General features: G+C 60.9%; 1 protein-coding gene across 1 annotated transcript in view; it reads right to left on the reverse strand.

Annotated features, from left to right (window-relative positions):
* Window positions 1–5,378: 5,378 nt before the first annotated feature.
* Window positions 5,379–19,455, reverse strand: part of MLPH (melanophilin) — a 33,190-nt gene continuing 19,113 nt past the window's right edge. Inside the window, exons 6-12 of the mRNA XM_039228660.1 lie at window positions 13,246–13,431; window positions 12,853–13,008; window positions 11,389–11,481; window positions 10,801–10,878; window positions 9,378–9,435; window positions 7,235–7,335; window positions 5,379–5,405 (exon numbers count right to left, since the gene is read on the reverse strand). Of these exons, the coding sequence (XP_039084591.1) occupies window positions 5,379–5,405; window positions 7,235–7,335; window positions 9,378–9,435; window positions 10,801–10,878; window positions 11,389–11,481; window positions 12,853–13,008; window positions 13,246–13,431 (699 nt within the window). The remainder of the gene's footprint in view (window positions 5,406–7,234; window positions 7,336–9,377; window positions 9,436–10,800; window positions 10,879–11,388; window positions 11,482–12,852; window positions 13,009–13,245; window positions 13,432–19,455) is intronic.

A 19,455-nucleotide genomic window follows, 5' to 3' on the forward strand; every position in this document is an offset into this window, starting at 1 on the left:
GGGCCGATGCGGAGTGCCTGGGGACCGGAAGCCAAGTGCACGGGGACGCTGTTGTGCCTTCGGGTGGGTCTCCGGCCCCCACATGGCGCTGCTGAGACTGACAGAAATCACTGCCGCCTACGGCACTGCCAAGGAGGAGCACTGACCGGGGCGGCTTGAGGGCTGATGCGCTGGGGGAATTCTCTGGAACGTCACGCACTTCGCCAGACATCTGCCGGGAGCCGGGCGTGTGTGGGGTCTGGGCCTGGACCGCCATGCGTTGGGCATTAGGTGAGCTGAGCAGAGAGCTTTACACTTTACACTGAGCTGGGGGGGTTCAGTCCACTAAGCGTCTGACTTCAGCCCAGGTCATGAGCTCATGGGTGGTTAGTTCGAGCCCCGTGTCCAGCTCTGTGCTGACGGCTTGGAGCCTGGAGCTGCTTCGGATTCTGTGTCTCCCTCTCTCTCTGCCCCTCCCCCACTCACGCTCTGTCTCTCTCTGTCTCAAACATAAACAAACATTAAAAAGAAAAGAAACTACAAAGGGTCTTCAGGAGATCATGCATTCAGCTCCTCATGATGCCTCTTCTCTTTTCCCTGATAACAGACTACTGGAGAATAAAACTCTAGAGAAATGGTTTATTTTTTTATGTAAGTAGGTTTCTGGCCCAGCGTGGCGCTTGAACTCATGGCCCTGAGACCACGGGTCACACGCCTTACCGACTGAGCGCCCCGGGAGAGGTGTTTTAAACTCCACTCCCCCCCACCCCCAAATTCACAATGAAAGCACTGACATCTCTTGCACGGGCTGGGAGCGGCTGAGCACCAGGGTCACTGGTTGCTGAGCCGCCTGTCTTCAGCTTCAGGAAACGTGCTTCTGTAACAACCATCTGCTAAAAAAAGGGGCTCCGGAAAGCTCTTTCAAAGAATGGAATTTAGGGGCGCCTGGGGGGTTCGGTCAGTTGAGCGTCCGACTTCGGCTCAGGTCATGATCTCACGGTTCTTGGGTTCGACCCCCACTTTGGGCTCTGTGCTCACAGCTCAGAGCCTGGAGCTGCTTCAGGTTCTGTGTCTCCCTCTCTCTCTGACCCTCCCCTGCTCATGCTGTCTCTCTCTTTCTCAGAAATAAATTAAAAAAAAAAAAAGAATGGAATTTATTATACGAAAACAACCACCTCTTATCAGATGCCATGGGGGGCCAGCACTGTGCTGTCGGCATGGGCTCCCGTGTCTCCTGAAGATGTGTGTGGGGGGGGTGCCCGCCTCCCAGCGGAGCTCTGTGGATTCGACCCTTGGCTCCCTGGGCGGAGAGCAGTCTGGGAAGAGTCCCACGCACAGGGGGCAGGGAGCACTTCCCTCGCTCACCCCTTGGGGACACAAGGACTCTGATTCCCAGGGAAGCCCTCCCCTCAGGCGGGGCCGTGGCCTCGGGCTCTGTCTGGAGAGAGCAGCAGGGAGTGGGCAGTTGGGGGCACTTTGAAACTGTAACCGTTGTGACAGGCACGGGCGCCTCCCTCCCCCCCAGCCCTGCTCAGGCTGTCCACAGGCCACTGCCTCTGGGGGCACGGCCACTCATGCCCGGGAGCCCCTGGGAACAGTCTGTGGCTCCGTGTCCACTCCTGGGTGGCGTGCCGGCCGCTGTGGGCTCCACAGGCGTGGGGCTGCCTTAGGCTCCAGCCCCCAGTCACCGCTCGCGGAGGTCACACGCACGGCCATCGTTCCTGAAGCTCCTCTACCGCGTGCGGGCAGCCTGGCCCCGTCTGCCCCTCCCAGTCTCCCTTCCCTGAACTGGTGGGACTGGAGGTTTACTGGCACAGAGTGGGTCCTCTGGCCTTGAGTGGGGCAGTGACTGCCAAGTGTCCTGCTGCTGGGTGACATGACCACAGGCACAAGGGGGGGTTTCCGTGAGGATGGGGGCCCAGAGGACAAGGGGGAGCCTGCGGCAAAGCCAGTGGGCGGGACGGGGAGGGACACCTGTTGCTCGTGCTCCCAGTCGCTCTTGGAAGTGAAGTGTGTGCCTGAGCCCAGGGCTCCCTGGAGGCTGGGAAGAGGCTGCTCCCTGGAGGGCGTGCAGTGACCTTCAGCTTGCTCCGTGCTTTCTTTTGGGGTCTGGGGGGGGGTTGGGGGTTTCACTGATTGATCTCTGTCAACGGGATTGCAATTTAGCTATAGTGGGTTGAGTGGTGGCTCCCCGAACTCCCACCCTAACTCCTGGAAGTTGTGGATGTGACCCTATTTGGAAAAAGGATCATTGCACGTGGGTTTAGGGTAAGGCTCTCCAATGAGAAGACTGCCCTGGACGACCGAGCTGGGTCCTAAATCCAAGGGCGAGCGTCCTTGTAAGAGAAGGGCAGAGGGAGACCTGAGAGACATCGACGGCCGTGCGAGGATGGAGCTGCAGCGAGCAATGGGGCAGCCACACGCCCAGGCCAGCGGGAAGGGGCTGGAAGAGGCGGAGGGCGGAGCCTCTCAAGCTTCCAGAAGGAGCAGGGCCGTGCTAACATGCTGGGTCTGGACTTCTGGCCTCCAGCACCATGAGAGAGGACATTTCTGGGTTTCTTTGGCAAGTTTATGTATTTATTTTGAGAAAGACAGAGAGAGAGGGAGACACAGAATCGGAAGCAGCTCCAGGCTCCAAGCTGTCAGCCCAGAGTCCAATGCGGGGCTCGAACAGTGAGATCGTGACCTGAAACTGAGATCAAGACTCGGAAGCTTAACCAACTGAGCCACCCAGGGGCCCCTAATTTTCTGGTTTTAAGCAGCCCAGTTTGTGATAATTTGTCAGAGCAGCCATGGGCCCCTTGAAGTCCCGGCGGGCGCATCCCCTATTTGAAGAAGTGACATGTTCAGTTTTTACCAAGACAGCGCGCTGGATCCCCCTGGGAACAAGCTCGGGGCCAGGGCCGTGGAGGCCGGAGTGGAGAAGGGCTGGTGTGGCCGTGTCACCCTGCCGGCCGCTGCCCGGGCACGGTCCTCACAGCCCTGCTTCGAAGTCAGGGACCAGGGTGCAGGCCAGGAGTCGGCAAACTCTTCCCGTGAAGGGTCAGGTGATCCACACTCCACTCCGTTTTTGTAGCACAAAAATGACACAGACAACAGGGCAGCACTTTGAGAACCGGCTGCACTTCCAGCCCACAGGTGCCCGAAGCCGTGGGCTTGGTGGGGGCGGAGCTTGGACACCAGGGCACGGGAGGGTTGGAGGCACCTGGGCTGGGGGCCCACCGGGTCGGCACAGGGCACCGGCCTCCACGGTGCCCTGAGAGAATGAGTGAGTGAGGGCGTGCCCTAGCTCTGATGATGCTCACATCAGCAGTGGAGGAACGAACGAGGCTAATGAGATTCTCGGGTATGAGCACTGTCCCCGTTATATTTAACACTCGGGGACACACGCCAGCAGCCCGTCTCTTCTCCAACTCCTGGGAACTCACGTTGACTGTGATTTACCTTGTGAATGAGGCGAGGTGTACCAAAAAGAAATTGACCTCCTTTCATTTGCAGTAATCTTCTAATCGTTTTTTATTTTTTTTAATTTTTAAAATGTTTTATTTATTTTTGAGAGAGAGAGAGGTGGGGAGGGGCGGAGAGAGGGAGACACAGAATCCGAGGCAGGCTCCAGGCTCTGAGCTGTCAGCACAGAGCCTGACGTGGGGCTCGAACCATGAATCGTGAGATCATGACCTGAGCCGCAGTCGGATGCTTCAACCGGCTAAGCCACCCAGGCGCCCCCTCCCCCTTTAATCGTTTTTAGCACCAAATCAGGAGCTATGTATTTCCACCAGCTTCCATCCTGAGAAGGGGTCTCACATCTGTCTTTTCTACAGACCCCAGCATATCCTGAAGCCCAGTCATTCAGACTGATTCCTGAAACCCGCGGGCGGCCCGGGACGGCGTGCGCCCTGCGGTGCTGCCTTAGGGGCTGGGTGGAAGCACAGAGCTAGAGGTCCAGGGTCCAGGGTCCGCACAGCGGAGGGTGGGGGTGGGGCTCCGGGTAGGAAGACAGGCTCGCTCACTACCCTCGGCTCCCAGGTACCACTTTTGCCTTTCGCTCCCTTTCGCCCTCAAGCAGTTTAAGAGAGAAAACGTAAAGCTGACCCAGAGTCCCTTTGAAAGTATCACCTGGTAGCTCCTAGCTCTGGGCCAGGCTGCCTCACACGCAGGGCTCAGTGTCCTCTTCTGTAAAATGGGCTTAAAAGTGGGGGCACCTGGGTGGCTCAGTCGCTTCAGCATCCAACTCTGGATTTCAGCTCGGGTCATGATCTCATAGTTGTTGGGATCGAGGCCCACACGATGGGCTTTGGGATAACAGTGCGGAGCCTGCTTGGGATTCTCTCTCTCTCTCTCTCTCTCTCTCTCACAAAATAAATAAACTTAAAAAAAATGGGCTTACATTTAATCCAAGGATTAAAGAATCCCTGCCCCGGGAAGCACGTAATGATGCTCAGTTGGGGGGTTGCGATTACCGTCGCTGCCCCGAGGCAGCCCTGAGGGTCCCAGTGGGCTCCCCTTAGAACTGGATAGGCCCCCCCAACACACACCCAGAAGTAACCCCGAATCCCGGACTGGCCTGGCGAAGGAGGCCTTGGAGCTCACCAGCAGGACTGACGCAGGCGGCCCGCAGGCGTCACTGAGAGGCCCTGCTCCTCTGTCCCACTGGGTGCCACCTCGGGCGTGGCCGCGGGGCGGGAGCCCACTGCGCTGCCTGTCTGTCCAGAGTCCAGCGCCCGCCTCTCCAGCAGCTCCTCCGTACCTGCACTTGGACGTGGACCAGACGCTCACCTGCTACCATGTGCTTGCTCTGCCCTTGACCCCAGTGGAATTTCTCCTGGCCTATGAACCACAGATGAACTTGCAGAATAGGTGTGGGGGGTTGTGGGGGATCAATCCCTCTCTATCAGCTGGCCATGAGTTCAGTCACTTGCCCTGATGCCCAATTTCCTTGTCTGACAGCGCGCGGGCGCACACACACACACACACACGCGCCTGCCCATGCTCCGGCACAGTGTGGAGTATACACACAGCGGGTGCTGCACAGAGCCAGCCCTGTTCTGTCCCAGCCAGCAGGGAGGGGGCTAAAGATCACACTGACGACGTTCTTCTTTGTGTCCTTCACAAAGTTTAACATGGTCCTAAAGGGAAGAATGTCGGCTCAGATGTTTCTCCCGGATCAGAGCGGGCCGGCGGGGGCGGTGTCGGAGGGCGTCGGGCAGCGCGGGTGAACGGCGGAAGGTCTGACCAGGGCGGTCCCCTCGCAGGCAGGGTCCCATTGTGCACGGTGTCTCGCCGTGTCTCTCCACCGGGCTGTGGGCAGCGTGAAGGGCAGGGCGGGCGGAGCGACGTGACGGCTGAGGGGAGGGAAAGGCTGGGGCCGGCTCGCTCGGTCCTCTTCCGACAACCCCCGCTCAGGGCTGGTGGGTCATCACAGGTTTCTGTGAAACACAAATGCGTGTACACATGGCTGTGCACAGATGGGTATGCACAGAGACACGTGAACACGGGCGTGCACACACGGGCAGAGACACACGTGTAGGCACAGGACTGTGCACACACATGCACAGGCATATGAGCGTGTGCACACACACAAATGTGCACACACGCACAGACGTATGAGCATGTACACAGACACGGACCCATGAGCAGAGAAATGAAGACATGCACAGATACATGAGCATGCACACACAGACATAAGAGCACATGCACACACACAAGTGTGCACACAGATACAAGTGTGCACGCTCACACTAGTGCATGTGCACAGACACACGAGGAAGCACACAATGCACAGATGCACACATGTACACACATGTGCAGACACACTAGCATGCACACACAGACACACGAGTGTGCACACTGAGATGTACACACACGTGTGCACACATGCACAGATACGTGTGAGCACACAGACACATGAGCGTGCACACAGACCTACGAACACACACAGACACACAAGTGTGCACACAGATACAAGCATACACACATGCACACACCAGTGCACGCACACAGACACACGAGGGAGCACATGCATGCACAGATGCACACATGTACACACATGTGCGGACACACTTGTATGGACACACAGACTCATGAGTGTGCACACAGAGACACATGAGCGGGCACACACATGCACCGACACACAAGCTGGCACAAACGCACACACATGTGAGTGTGGACACACAAAGGAGTGTACACAGCAAGACAGACAGACACATGAGCCTGTGGTCAATCCCCTTGGGGTTTTTTTATACAACTTCTCTGCCTCTGTTTCCCCAGATCTGAGGCTGGGTCAGTGGCACTGGCCTCTCATCAAAGAGGGTGTATGGATGGAAAGTATCTGAAAGTTTAAGGCTCTGAAACACAGGGAGGTATATTCTAATTTGAAAGCATTTAGGTTTTCAATCCCTGTTGGCAAGTTTTTTATTAATGGTCATCAGCCCTCTGTCGGGGGCGGCCAGCTCCGGACACAGTCCCAACGCCTCCTTCTGGCGAAGGGAGGGCCTGTGGGGAGCCTCTGCACTTCGCCCTTGTCCCTGCACACGGCCCCGTCCCCTGGTCGGGGAGGCCTAATGACGGCCATATCGCCCCCTCCCTGTCTGCGGGCCCGAGGCTCGCACACAGTTAGAACAGCCTCATCCCTGTATTTGGGCATCGCTATCGTGAGAGACTTGGAAATCCTTTTAAAAACCGGAGATTGTGGAGAGAATAAATCACTAGTGGGAGGCGGGGGTGGAGAGCTGCTGGGGTCGAGGGAGTCTGGGCTTGACTGTGGCCACTGGCACCCAGTCACCATGTTCGTCCCCGGGGCGTGGGCATGACCTTGAAGTCCCAAGAGATCAGCTACTCTGAGCTGTCATAGCGCCATGTTTGTGAGGCTGCTGGGGTGGCCTTGACCTCTGTCCCACGGAACCTAGGGACAGCCGTGACCCCCGCGTCTGCACATGTGGTTTGCTGGATGACCTTCACAGCACCGGTAAGCTGGAGGGGCTATGAGAGTGACCTCACGGTCTCGTGGACGGTCCCCTCCCCCGAGTGTCCTGTCTCTCTCATGGATGGTCCCCTCCCCCGAGCTGAGACCCATCCCAGGGTAAGCAGAGACCCCTATCATCGGTGTATTCTGGTACTTTTAAGAAACTGTTTTCAATTTTCCTTAAATCTTTGCTGATTCTACTTCACTTGTTAGTTTATCCCCAGTTTCTCTGCTCTGCGGTCTTAACATCTGTCTGTAAACAGACAGACCCCAGGAAGCAAAGTGAAGGCTTACTGCAAAGCTGTGGTTGGCCAGTCCCTTCCTGCTGTTGGGGTTTCTCTGTGTCAGGGACCCACGGTACGCTGACTGACGATCGAAGGAGTCACCGTCTTTACCTTCAGGGACAACAGAAGCACATTAGCAGCTGTGCAAGTAAACAGTCCAGTCCCGTTTTGTCTCCGTCGCCTTGGAGTAGGCATGAAAATCCCCCCTCACCGTAGCTCCAGAAACGCTCCCGTGGGCAGGACAGAAAATGCCTTCCCTTTAACTCTGTGATGTGACACAGGCCTGAGGGTCTTGGGACTCTGCCCCTCAGAATGGGGCATTTGGTGTCACATCCAAATGTGGCCCCAGGTGAGCAAATCTGGGGGGGCGGGCAGGCAGACGCTCTTCCCCTCCGGCAGGTATGGCGTGGGCCCCACACACACTGCACCTGCTCCCTGGGGGTGTGCAGGGCGCGTCCCCTCTCTCCAGCCCCGAGTCCTGTGACGTCGAGGCGGCAGCTTGAGATCAGCCCCGGGGAGGTAGTTACACCACGGAAATGAGCATATGCTGCAAAGGGTTATGGGTCACGCGTTGTTGGTTGCCAGGGGGCTGGCGAACCCGTTCATGGTTCCATATGGGGCAGAGTAGGTGCTGCCCAGCTTTGCCACACGTCCCGGCTTCAGGACCAAACTCCAGCGAGGGAACTGCTAATCCGGGGCAGTGAGGACACACGTGGCTCTTCCCACCTGTCCCTGCAGGTGTGAGGGCTGCTGCCTGCATAGGGGGGAGGGTGGGGTGGGGACTGTTGGTGAGAAGCCCCCGCCAGGGCTGGATCTGATGGCAGCAGCCTCGGCTGTGCCGTTCAGACCCCGAAATGCCCGTCAGCTCCAGGGGGCCTGGAGGTGAGGAGTTCTGGGCTGGGAGGCCTCTGGCCGACCAGGGGCTCATCCCTGGTCCTCCCGCTGTAGACGGGGGCCTCCCCAAGCCGTGGCTTGGGTTGTAGCCACGCGCACTGCTGGGAGCTCCCCGGGCATCCACACCCAGGAATTCCAGCTGGGCCCTGGCGGGGGGTCTCTCTGGCAAAGCCGGGCGCGTGGCTGGCGGCTCTGAGCTGGGGATTCGCCCCAAAGGGCCTCAGGACCCGCCGTTCTCTGGGCTGACCTGCCCGTGTCTGGGGTGGAAAGGGGGAGCTGGCATGGAGGTGAGCGGGGTGTGAACAGGGATGTGCAAAGTCGTGCCCGAGGGGGTGGAGGAGAACTTTCTGGGAGGAGGCACCCCGCTCGGCCTGGAAAGGCTTCAGGAGGAAGAGAGGCGTGCCCCGGGCAGAAAGCCCAGCCCAGGCAGAGGCACGGAGATGTGTGTTTGCATAGGGCGCTCCAAACCCCACATGTGCCTGTGAAGTGTGTGTTGTCCAGGGTGGAGGGGACTGTCCCCAGGGCATCTCTGTGGGACAGATAGTGAGGGTCAGGAAAGCTGTGCCAAGAAATTCCACTCATTCTGCAGGCAGGTGGGAGCCAATGATTGTTCAGGAGCAGAGCAGGAACACAAAGAGAGCTGTGTGCCGGCATGCGGCTATGCTAGGGCTGTAATGATGGGATGGTGAGGACAGAGCTCAGATGCAGGGACAACACGACCTGCCACGGCGGTGTAGGGACTCAAACAGCAGAGGAGGGACTGGACCCTGACCCGGGAAGGGGGCCACTTCCCTCTGGTGAGCCGCGGTCAGGCTGCAAGGGGAGCAGCAGCTGAGAATGCGCCTCCCGAGAGCCCAGCCATGCGCCGTGGATGGGGCAGAGCCAGGCCTTCTATCCTGTTCCATCGGGAACAGAGTTGATGTCCTTGTCACCATGGACACATCAAGGCGGTTAAGTTACATCCTGTGCTTTGCACAAGGGGGTGGGGAGCTGTGCGCAGCATTAGATCGATTCACAGTGCAACACCCCCGCCCCCCAAGTTTGCATGCTCAGCCAGCAAGTTCCAGTTATCCAGAGCGCCTACGCACTGGAATGGTCCCTGATGGTGGCCCGCGTGGCATGAGGAGTGTCCCAGCTGCAGGGCCGTGGATGCCGTGTCCCCCTGATTACACAGAAATGCAGAGCCCCCACTGGCCACTTTCACGGCCCTGAGCTCGTCTCCCAGGCCCACGGGGACGGGCGAAGCCACTAACTCTTACTTTGACTTTTCGGGGAATGACTGAACTTCCTTCTCAGGAGATAGGGTGCAGTCATCACCTGGAAGAAAGAAGGTGTCTCTGGGCTTCGCTAAACTGGTATAATTCTCAGCCGCACTGGGAGTCAAATTTGGACTTCTTCTTCCAGATTCCGGTTAATCAGGTCAGCTGTCTCCTGCTCCCAGGCAAGAGCTGAGCTTTCGTCATTCAAATACACGGTGTCCGTACACAAAGCACCGAACGCCAGAGCATAACAGAGATGCTTACGTTGGTCAACAGCAGGGAGGGCACACGTCTCAGCCCTGCAGACCTGGGTTCAAATCCGGGCACCCCCACCCCCGTGACGTGGACGGCTTGCTGTCCTCTCTCTGGACTGATCTGGAAAGTGGGCCAGGAGTCCCTTCTCGGGGACACGGGAAGATGAACTGTTCCTCTCGTGTCCCCAGCTCCCAGCTCTCACTCTCCTCTCACTGCCTCCTGCCGGATCGTCGGCTCCCCGTTTTGCCCCTGCGGGCGTGAGGGCTTGGCCTCACTCCCCTGGAAATCTTCCCGGAATCTGGCGCCCTGGGGTTCTGCCCGGCTCCTCCTGTGGGCTGTCCCTGGAGACCTGCTCCAGAGGCCTTTGGGGCCCGGCTTCCCTGGGCAGGTTGGGGCGCACCAAGGACCCAAGAAGAGGGAGGGGGGTCAGGGCCAGGGCGCCTGGGCCGAGACCCTCCGTCACTTAGAGTCTGCGTCATCTCAGTCAAGCACGTCCACCTCCCCGAGTGAACACCAAGCCTACTCACCAGGCTTGTAAGCCTCCCATGCAAGGAGGGGAAAAGACTGTCCCCAACTGTGAAGGGCCACCCAGTGTCAGGTCACGGTGCACAGAGGTGACTAGGTGTTCCCTACGGCTCCTGGCGGGTGGCAGGCCGCAGGCAGGGCTGGGAACAGCCCAGATTGGCACCTCCAACCGCACCCCTACACCCAGGAGGTCTGGCTCCCTCCCAGGCCTCACCCCTGCCCCGCACACTGCAGCTGTTAATGGTGCTACTGCCCCCATGGTCCTGGTCCCTGGGCCACTGCACACACACAGGCTTCTGGAACCCGCTGACCCGAGTGGGGCCTGGGAGAAGAGCCCAGAACGGATGTCGTCCGTGACCCAGGGGCCCACACGGGAGACTTGGCGCGTTAGTCTGAACCGAGGATGCCTTGTGCGGGGTCTCCATGGGGTGCTTCCCGCCTCTCCCCCCATCCCACCTCCCCGCGCGAGCCGGGGGTCCTGGATTTCCCCAACAAGTGCGTGAGCGCTAGCCCCGTCTCGGCGTGCGCCTGTGGGGCCGCCACCCCTGGCCGAGCCTGCAAGGTCTGTGTGCCTCAGCCCCACCCCTCCCTGGACCCTTCTGGAAAAGGCTGCGCCAGCCTCTTACTCTGGAACGACACATACCTTGACCTCATCCGAAGTCTCTGCATTCGGATCCTTAGGACTCTGGTCGAATCTCCCAACAAGTCGGGGAAGAAAAATCTGGAGGATGAGGAAGAAGCCTGTCCCTGATTACTGCGGACCTGACCCCTGTCCCAGGAGGGCCAGAGACCGGAGGGACAGAAAGACAGGACGGCGGCTCTCTGTGAGCCCTCGGCCAGGAGCTCGGGGGCGGCCCGTCAGCCCCCCAGCCCCCCGCACCCCACCCTTGCGCCCTGCAAAAGTACAACACAGAGTCGCCGGCTAGCTTTGAATTTCTGATAAATGTTTGTTTATAAGAAGGGTCCAAATATTGCACGGGATATACTTACACTAGAAAGCGACATGTCCTTTATGTGAAGTTCAAGTGCACTGGGCGTCCTGTATTTCACCTGCACTGGGACCTGGGGCACTCCCAGGACCACCCTCTGCCCACTTGCCAGGTTTCCCCACCGCCGTCACTGGCCTGGAGACCCCGGCTTGAATCTGGGGAGAGGGGTGCTGGCCCCAGACCTGCCCCACCGCCCCAGCCACCTCCTCCAGTCACACCCAGCTGGGCCCCCCCGCACTCACCGGGAGGTTGGACCTCCGCCGGGGCTTTCCCGAGGGCCTCACCGTGAGCCCCGCAGCCTGCAAGGCGGCAATCTTGGACTTGATGTTGGAAACCTGGGTGACAAAGGACAGGCCCAATCGCCTTCTATTCGGACATCGCGGCCGGGCAAGCGCGGCTGGGGATTCACTGATTTTGTTCTCTCCCCTCAAGACAGGGGTCCCGGGGGGTGTGCTTCCTGGCTTCCTTCAGGGCTGTCGGAGGGGAGGCTGGTGTGCCGGTCACCCCGGGCAGGAGGAGGGGCTCTGGATCTTCTCTGGCACATCAGGGAGCCTGGCTCCCATGGGATGGAAGGAGCAGCAGTGGCCAGGGACAGTGTCACCGCGGCTCCACGGGACACAGCTCCACGTTGTGGCTGGCGTCGGGGGAGTCTGCCTTTCTGGCATCATTTCCAATCCCCACCCCCGGGCCCCAGCTCCCACACCAGCCAGAGGAAACTTCTGGAAACAGAAACAAGGGCCCCTAACCCCTGTTCTGCTCCCTCCAGCAGCTCTCTGGAATCTGCCCTCCTCTCAGACCTGCCTCCCACCCCCTCCCCCTCACTCCTCAGCCCCAGGCTCAGGGGTTCACTGCTGATTCCCGCACATGCCAAGTCCAACAGCACCCCGGGAACTTTGCACGCATGCGATGCCTTGTTCTTGTAATATCCCTTCCTGAGCAGCTCACCTGAGCGCTCGGCCGGCCCACCCTCACTTCCTGTCCACACAGCTCTCTTTGTGAACTGAGCTCCGCGGTCGTTGGCCTGTCCTCTGTCTCCACCCAATAAAGGCGTAAGCTCCGGGAAGACAGGCTCCATCTAAGAACGCTACAGCTGTGTCTTGCGCCCTACACGTGCCCGCCACGTGCAGGAGGTTGAAAATTGTCGGGCAAGAAGGAATAAAAGAATGCAGTCCTTGGGCCGGCCTGTCCTAACGTGCACAGCTCTGCCAGCAGCTCTGGGGACGCGCCCCTTCCTCCTGGGGGGCTGAAGAGCACTTGCTGCTGAGCAGCAGCAAGAGTGGGCAGTGGGTGCCGCTTCCTCGTGCGGCCCGAGGGGCAGACCCTCTCTTCCCTGCGGGTCCCCAGGGGTTGGGCAGCGCCGAGCCCAGTCACCTCGCCGTCCCTGGGACATCCGGGCTCTGCCTTTTGACCTCTGTACGCTACGGACACACCCCTCACCCAGACTCAAGCCCTGGCCCCACGCCCAGGTCACAGTCGGCCCTGAGCCCCACGGCTGTCCCGAGCCTGCTTCTGGGACAGGCGCCGGCCACTTCCTGCAGGGCTGACAAGCCCGCGTGCCCCTCTCCACAGCCAGTGGGACGACGGCCGGGGTGGCGCGCCGGGCGATTCCCACAGAAGCCCCAGCTCCCGTTCCGGCACCCTGGGCGGGCACCCGGCTGCCCGGCCTTCAGGGCCCGCCACTGTCCCTCCCTGGGGCTGGGGGCTACCTCGCTCTCCACCTGCTGAACCTCGGAGGCCGTCACGGCCACCCTGTCTTCCAGCTCCAGCAGCATCTTGTCCGTGGGGCCGCCGGGCTGCACTAGCTCCTGAGGGTCCCGGGGGCTCGCTTCCCGTCTGGGCGCTCGGCCCGCAGCCACGCACACCTAGGAGAGGGGGGCACGGTCATGGCCGCTGGCGGGGGGACCGCGGGGCTCCCCCAGGACGGGCCAGCCTACCACACTCTTTTCCTTTGAACTCAGAGCCGGTCGGCCGGCTGGCCAGCCGGGCGCTGGGGTCGGGGTGGCTTCCTGCCTGGGGCGGGCCAGTGGCTTGGTTACAAACCCTCAACTCCTGGCCCCGCCTCTGCCCAGGTCTTGCCACGTGCGCTCGGGGGGCCTCACCTCCCGGGCTGCCCCGGGAAGGTCCTGGATGGAGGTTTTCCTGTCCAGTCCTGCCTCTCCCCCCTTGCTCCCCTCCTCCTCGGACGAGGCCTCCTGGTCACTGATGTGGCTGGTCAGCTCCTCCAGCTTCCTCTTTAGGGTCTCTTCTTCTCTGTCGGCGTCTGTGGGCTGGTGGCCGGTGAGACGCTGAAATGCACAAGCAGATCTGTGTTCAGTCGGTCCCCTGTGTGCCCCGTGCTCACGGGCAGGGCTCCAGAGGCAGGCTGTGGGGGGTAGGGGACACTCCCGGATGCTTCTTCCCCCTGACCCCAAACCGGGTCCCCAAGCCGAGAGGCTCGCTGGAGGACACAGTCCAGTCCCACCAGGCGCCCATCGTGGCAGAAACACCACATTCCCGAGCAGTGGAAGGCCGGCTAAGGCCACCGTCCATGACGTGAGCTGGGAAGGGTAAGCACGATGCCCATCTTGACACGGAAAGTTCTGGAACACCAAGGAAAAGCTGGGAGCGGTACCAGCAGATAGGGTAAGGGGGGGAGTACAGCAGGGGAGGTGACGAATTCAGCAAGACAAGGGAGCTGCATCTGAGGGGGGTCTGACGTGCCCCCGCCGCCCCCCGTCGGCACAGGAGGGCGCAAGTGCATCATGCCAGGCTGCTTGAAGTGAGTCGTTAGCTGGCCAGAGCCGGGGTCACCGGGGGTCGGCAGGGACCCCCAACTACCTGAACCAACTAAAACAACTTCCTTGTGCCCTGAGTCACCAGCCTCTTGAGTCACCAGAGTCCCTTGGCTCCCGGAGCAGGAGCCGAGAAATCAATCCCGCCCTTCCTTCCGGCCATTATCTCCTCCTGGCTCACCTGGTTTTAAAAGGGACATTTAAAAGGCCCTTGGGGAGGGGAGGGAGCGTGTGCTGTGCCAGCAGGGAATTAGTTTGATCCCCACAGCGCTGAGGGCTCGGAGCAGGCGAACCTGCCCCCCGCCCGGAAAAGATCAGCTGAGGAACGTCAGCGCGGGGGTCTCTGTTAGGACTCGGCCCTCAGTCTGCGTGGTGGCCCGTAATCGAGCCGCCCCCCCCCACCCCCCGACCCCGGTGGCACTGGGTGTCTGGAGGCGGCGATCGATGCCGGGGGAGGCGGGGGCAGTGTCCACAGACGGCTTCTGTCTCCCTAGAGCCATGTGTGTGGGACACGTGGCTGCCACCGCAGGTCCCAGAAGAGTGTGACCCTGACGCCGTCACTGTCTAAGGTCACCGCCGAGTGGAAAAGAAGGAAAAGCATCCCGAAATGCTTGCTCAGGGCACAGGGGGGTGAGTGCACTGCTTCCAGAGACGGAGGGTGGGCACAGGAGGCCTTCCAGCCCGTGTCTCGTAGGACAGTCCTGGGTGGCATCCCAGGAGAGGGGGTCCGCTGCGCCCGAGGGCACGGACTCTGAGAGGCAGAGTTCAAGGCCTCCACATGTCCATCCTGCTGACATTTTCCAGCCCAATCACTGACGGTGGCTCCTCAAAACCCACGCAAGGCAGGGCTCCCTCCGCAAGTCGGCAGGTCGTGTCCTGGGGGTCGGCAGCGAGAGGACGGGGGTTGGAGGAGCCCCTAACCTTTCCTACGTCAGCTGAGGCCGGGGAGGGGCCGGCACCCCCACTCCGCCTGTGCCCTGAAGGTCCTGCCCTGTGCGGACCTGTGGCCGCACTTGGGGTGCCGGGAACAGGGGTTTGGGAAAGCCGGGCCCTTCCGGGTAGCTCCCTGCCCCCCCCGCACCCCCCGCCCCCCAGCAATGGTCCTGGGCGGCGCTGCTCCACCCACGGCAGGACCGTGAGTCAGGTTCCTCCTGGTTGTGAGGGCCTGGAAGGGGTGAGGGGGCCGGGAAGGCCCAAGTCCCCTGCAGAGCGGCCCCTCCCAGCTCCGGCCCCTCCCCTGCCCCTCACATCTGCGTCTTGAATTGCAGCGACCACACTGTCCGTGCACCGCCTGCTTCCTGCCTTTTCTGAACATGCTGAACATCTCATCGGTCTCTCCACCTGGCGGCCCAGGGCTCAGTCCGGGGGTGCCCTGAAGGGAAGCTCGCCGGGGGCCTCCCCGACCGCTCGAACCTCCCGGGGGGAGGGTCCCAGGAGGAGCCCTGTACCTGAGACCGGCCTGGGCTGAGCCACAGTTCAGAGCTCTCCGTCCCGAGCAGGGCCCTCTCTCCCTCACCCACCCCTGGTTACAGGACGGCCCCGGCCTCACGACTTCATCCGTAGGACTCAAGACCTCGTCAGAGTCATTGATGAGTCTTCACCTAGCGGTCACCACGTTCTCACGTAAAGTGCTGCTGCCTTGCCCGCAGCAAAGTGCACTTGCTCAAACCGAAATCAGCTGTCTGTTAACGGGATCGGGTTTGAATTCTGTGAAGGAAACCTGGGTGCTCACAGGAGACTTGTGCCCGATTTTATAAATCAGGGGCTGCAATAGGAGGGAGTCTCACCAGTTCAACAGGTGTCACGCATTTTAAGTTACATTTTCTTAAAACCTGCATGAAGTCTGCTAAATGTATAAAAGAACGGATTATTCTCTCTTCTTGTAAACTACGTGATACCTGACAGGGTACACAGTAAACATTTTCATCACAAAGAATCGAGTACAGGGGCGTCTGGGCGGCTCAGTCGGTTAAGCGTCCGACTTCAGCTCAGGTCATGATCTCGCAGTTTGTGGGTTCGAGCCCCGCGTCGGGCTCTGTGCTGACAGCTCAGAGCGTGGAGCCTGCTTTAGTTCTGTGTCTCCCTCTCTCTCTGACCCTCCCCTGCTCAAGCGGTCTCTCTCAAAAATACAGAAACATTAAAAAAAAATTAAAATATCAGCAGCTTTGATTTCTCTGCCATGACTTGGTGTGAAGGTAGAAAGCCTCCTTCCAGAGAGGTGGCGAGAGCGGGCTCCTCTCCGCTGCCTTACCTGGCTCTCAGCGGGAGCGGGGTCCCTCCGTGTGGGGTGCTGGGGGGCCTCACTGTCAGCCCAGGTGTCCTCGTCGTCGTCGTAGGCCAGACACTGGGAGGCGCGCCGCTCACTCCCGACGGCGCTCAGACCTTTGGAGGGAGAGCGGGTTTGAATTATTTGTGGTGAAAAGCCGAAAGCCAGAGGCCACTTCTTTCCCAATAAAGAAAATCGAACGAGGTCAAAGAAACGAAGAGGGGCCCCTAAAATCACAGTAAGGGTGGGGCAGGTCACACGTCCCCACACAAGGGGGACAGGAAACAGGCCCCTCGCGGTGGCCCTCGGAGAGTCGGAAGCCAGTGACACTGGTCGCTCCGGGCTGTTGCTCAGGCCTGACTCTCGGAGGGCAGGGAGCACCTACCGTGTGACCCGCACTGCTCGCCCTGGGCTCCAGCTGGGGGCGGGGGAAGCTCGCCGTCCCCACGGCCTCTCTCATGGCCCCAGGCAGCCTAGACGGCACCGCGAGGTGCGTCCAGGGTTGACCGGCCAGGAGTCCAGGCGGGAGTGGCTTTGTAGAGCCCCACGGGAGCCGCGAGCTCGGTCAAGAACCTGAGTGCGCTGGGGAGAGGGTCCCCGAGTCCCAGGGAAACTCCAGCCCCGGTGACATGTGGGGTTCAGCCTGGGACCCCGTGTGCTGGGGACACAGCCAGGCTGTGCCCGGACTCCACCCCCAGTGAGATTTTGACCCCATAGTCTGTGACAATTTGCTGGGCGGTAATACTTAGTGGATACGACCACCTCTTTACTGCCTAGAGCCATGCGCACGTCAGGCGTGAGCCCCTCTTTACGAGAAGGAAACTGAGTCACGATGGAGAAGCGGGTGGATCAAGTGGCAGCCCACACTCCAGCACACCTCAGGCAGAGCACCCGCAGGCTGCCCGATGCACCCCGCAGACACAACGCGCCCAGACTCCAACACGTCCCTGTGGGGTGCTCCCGGTTAAGGGAGGAGGTGCAGGCTGTGTGTCGGGTCAAATAGGACAGCTCGCGGCTCAGGAAGCCGCGCTCGGAACTCAGCGCGGGTGGCCTCCCTCGGCCTCTCCGTCCCCGCCTGTCCCCCATGGAGCTCCCCCTCAGGGAGCTCAGGGATCTCGGGGCAGGGGAGGGGGCACCAAGTCTGTGCAAGTCCCCACCTACGACTTGTTCAATGTAGATCCGTTTATTCCCTGTTTAGAGGGAACAATGGCCTGCAGACCAGGAGATCATGTCCCTGTGATATAATGAGGAGGGGAAACGGGCCGTGGACTGATTTCCTGGCAGGCGGGGTGTTAACCACATTTCCCCGGCGGCTGGCCCCACGCCACCGCCACGTGGGGGCTCGTTAGGCTGCGCTGCCGCCCTGATCTCATTTGCTCCGACATCAGGAGGGGGTCTCCGCTCCTGAGCCCACACGCCCACAGGGCACAGGAAAAGACAGCCAGTCGGGATTTCATTACGAAGCAAACTGTCTGCCCACAAAATTACACTGAGCAAATCTGGGTTCTGGGCACGTACAGAGCTCCTGAGTCACAGCTGGCGACCAACGGTGGGCCAGGGACGCGGTGCCCAAATGGAACCGTCCCCGAGCGTACCACCGTCCCCAAGGGCACTCTGGGTCTCCATGTGCACCATCCATCCCGAGGTGTCCATCGGTCCTCGAGTGTCCCATCCATCCCCAAGTGCACTCTCGGTCCCCAAACGTCCCATCCGCCCCCAGGTCTGGAGCTGCCCTGTTCCTTAGGCAGGAGTGTTGGTCAAGATGACCAGTGATCCTAATCATTTCAGGGCAATGTGTCCCCACCCAGGCCAGCTCCGTATCCTCCCTAAAAGGCAGGGCTAGAGCCGTGTGGCCAGTTGAGGCGTTAGTGCTGGACATGCTGGCTGTTACGAGGAAAGTCCCCACCCGGAGGAGGCAGGTGCTGATGGCGTCTGCCAGGCCTGCCCGTGCTGGACATCGTAGGGAAGGAGCGAGTTGCCACCCATCAGCCAGTGTGTCTGCAGCCTCAGGGCTGTGAGGCAGGCCACCCCCACCCCCCGGCCACCCCTCAGCAAGGGTACCTACTGGGTGTGACAGCCAGTCCCAGGGCTGAGGTGCAGGCCTCTCCGGGGAGGCGGGGCTCCGTGAGGGTGTCCCGTCCGGCAGCTGAGAGGCTGTCTGTCTGCTCCTCTGGACGGGGGTGGCTTCCAGGGGCACCGACATCAGCCTCCTCCAGGACCACGGCCTCCCGGGAGGTGCCCTTCGCATGGGGTTCATCTGCAGGGGCCTGAGCACACGGGACCTGCCAACTGTGGGACCGTTTCCCAGGAGGGGCAGCTCCTGGCATGTGGGTCTCTCCAGTCCCGGTCTTGAGGGCTTGCAGACGTCATCCGACTCACCCAACACCAGACACCCACCTGCTCTGCCCCCGGCAGCTCAGTTCCCTTTAATGTCAGAAATTCGGGGCGGAAACCTTGAGTTCCCTACTCTGTCACATGTCCAGGGAAGCTGAAGCTCCCGGTACCTTGGGCGCCTCATCAAACAAGGAAGCTGAAGCCCATCTGACAGCCTGGGGGTCCCCGACCCACCCAGAGGCCGCACCCTTGAGGACACAGATGGGGAAGTTAGTTTTTTGGGGAGGGTGCGTTTTTCTAACTGTGTGCACCCGCATACTCCTGGGAGGCCAGGAGGGTAAGGGCGAGCGTGGCCAGGGCTCCCGGGCGCCCCGGCTGCACCCCACCCGTCTCCCTGCCCTTCCTCAGGCCGGCAGAGGGTTCTCTCTGCTGTGCCACCGTCCCCGAGGGAACAAGGTGACGAGGGCTTCGGGAAGCCACGTGCCCCTCCTTCCCAGTGGAGGGGCAGGAAGGAAGCAGTCCTCGGGCCCGGAGGCCACGGGAAATGGAGACGGCAGTGGCTGGTCCTGTGGCCGGAGCAGGACCTGGGGCCCAGACACCTGTGGGGGGCAGCTGCCGGCCCTGCCGTGCCCTCCTGCAGCGCGGCCCACTGAGCCGCCTGCGCAGGCGCGTCGCTGCCCCCGCTCTGGCCTGGTACCGCCAGACGGATGCCGTCAGGCCCGGGATCCAGGGCAGAAGCCTTTCCTCGGGCCCTCCCAAGTCACGGGGTCTCTGCCTTACTTCTGGGACAAGCAGCCAGCCCAAGTGCCCGGGCCCCCTCGTCTGTCCAGACTTAGACCCCACCCTGCACGCCCCTTCCCCAAGCTGCCAGCCCAGCTTCCGGGTCCTGGGCCCCCTCCCCACTCTCCCCTGGCCTGTGATGGGCTGCCCCCGTTCCT

The sequence above is a fragment of the Hyaena hyaena genome, unplaced genomic scaffold (genome assembly GCF_003009895.1).
Source record: "Hyaena hyaena isolate Hyena2069 unplaced genomic scaffold, ASM300989v1 scaffold_31, whole genome shotgun sequence".
NCBI lineage: Eukaryota > Metazoa > Chordata > Mammalia > Carnivora > Hyaenidae > Hyaena > Hyaena hyaena.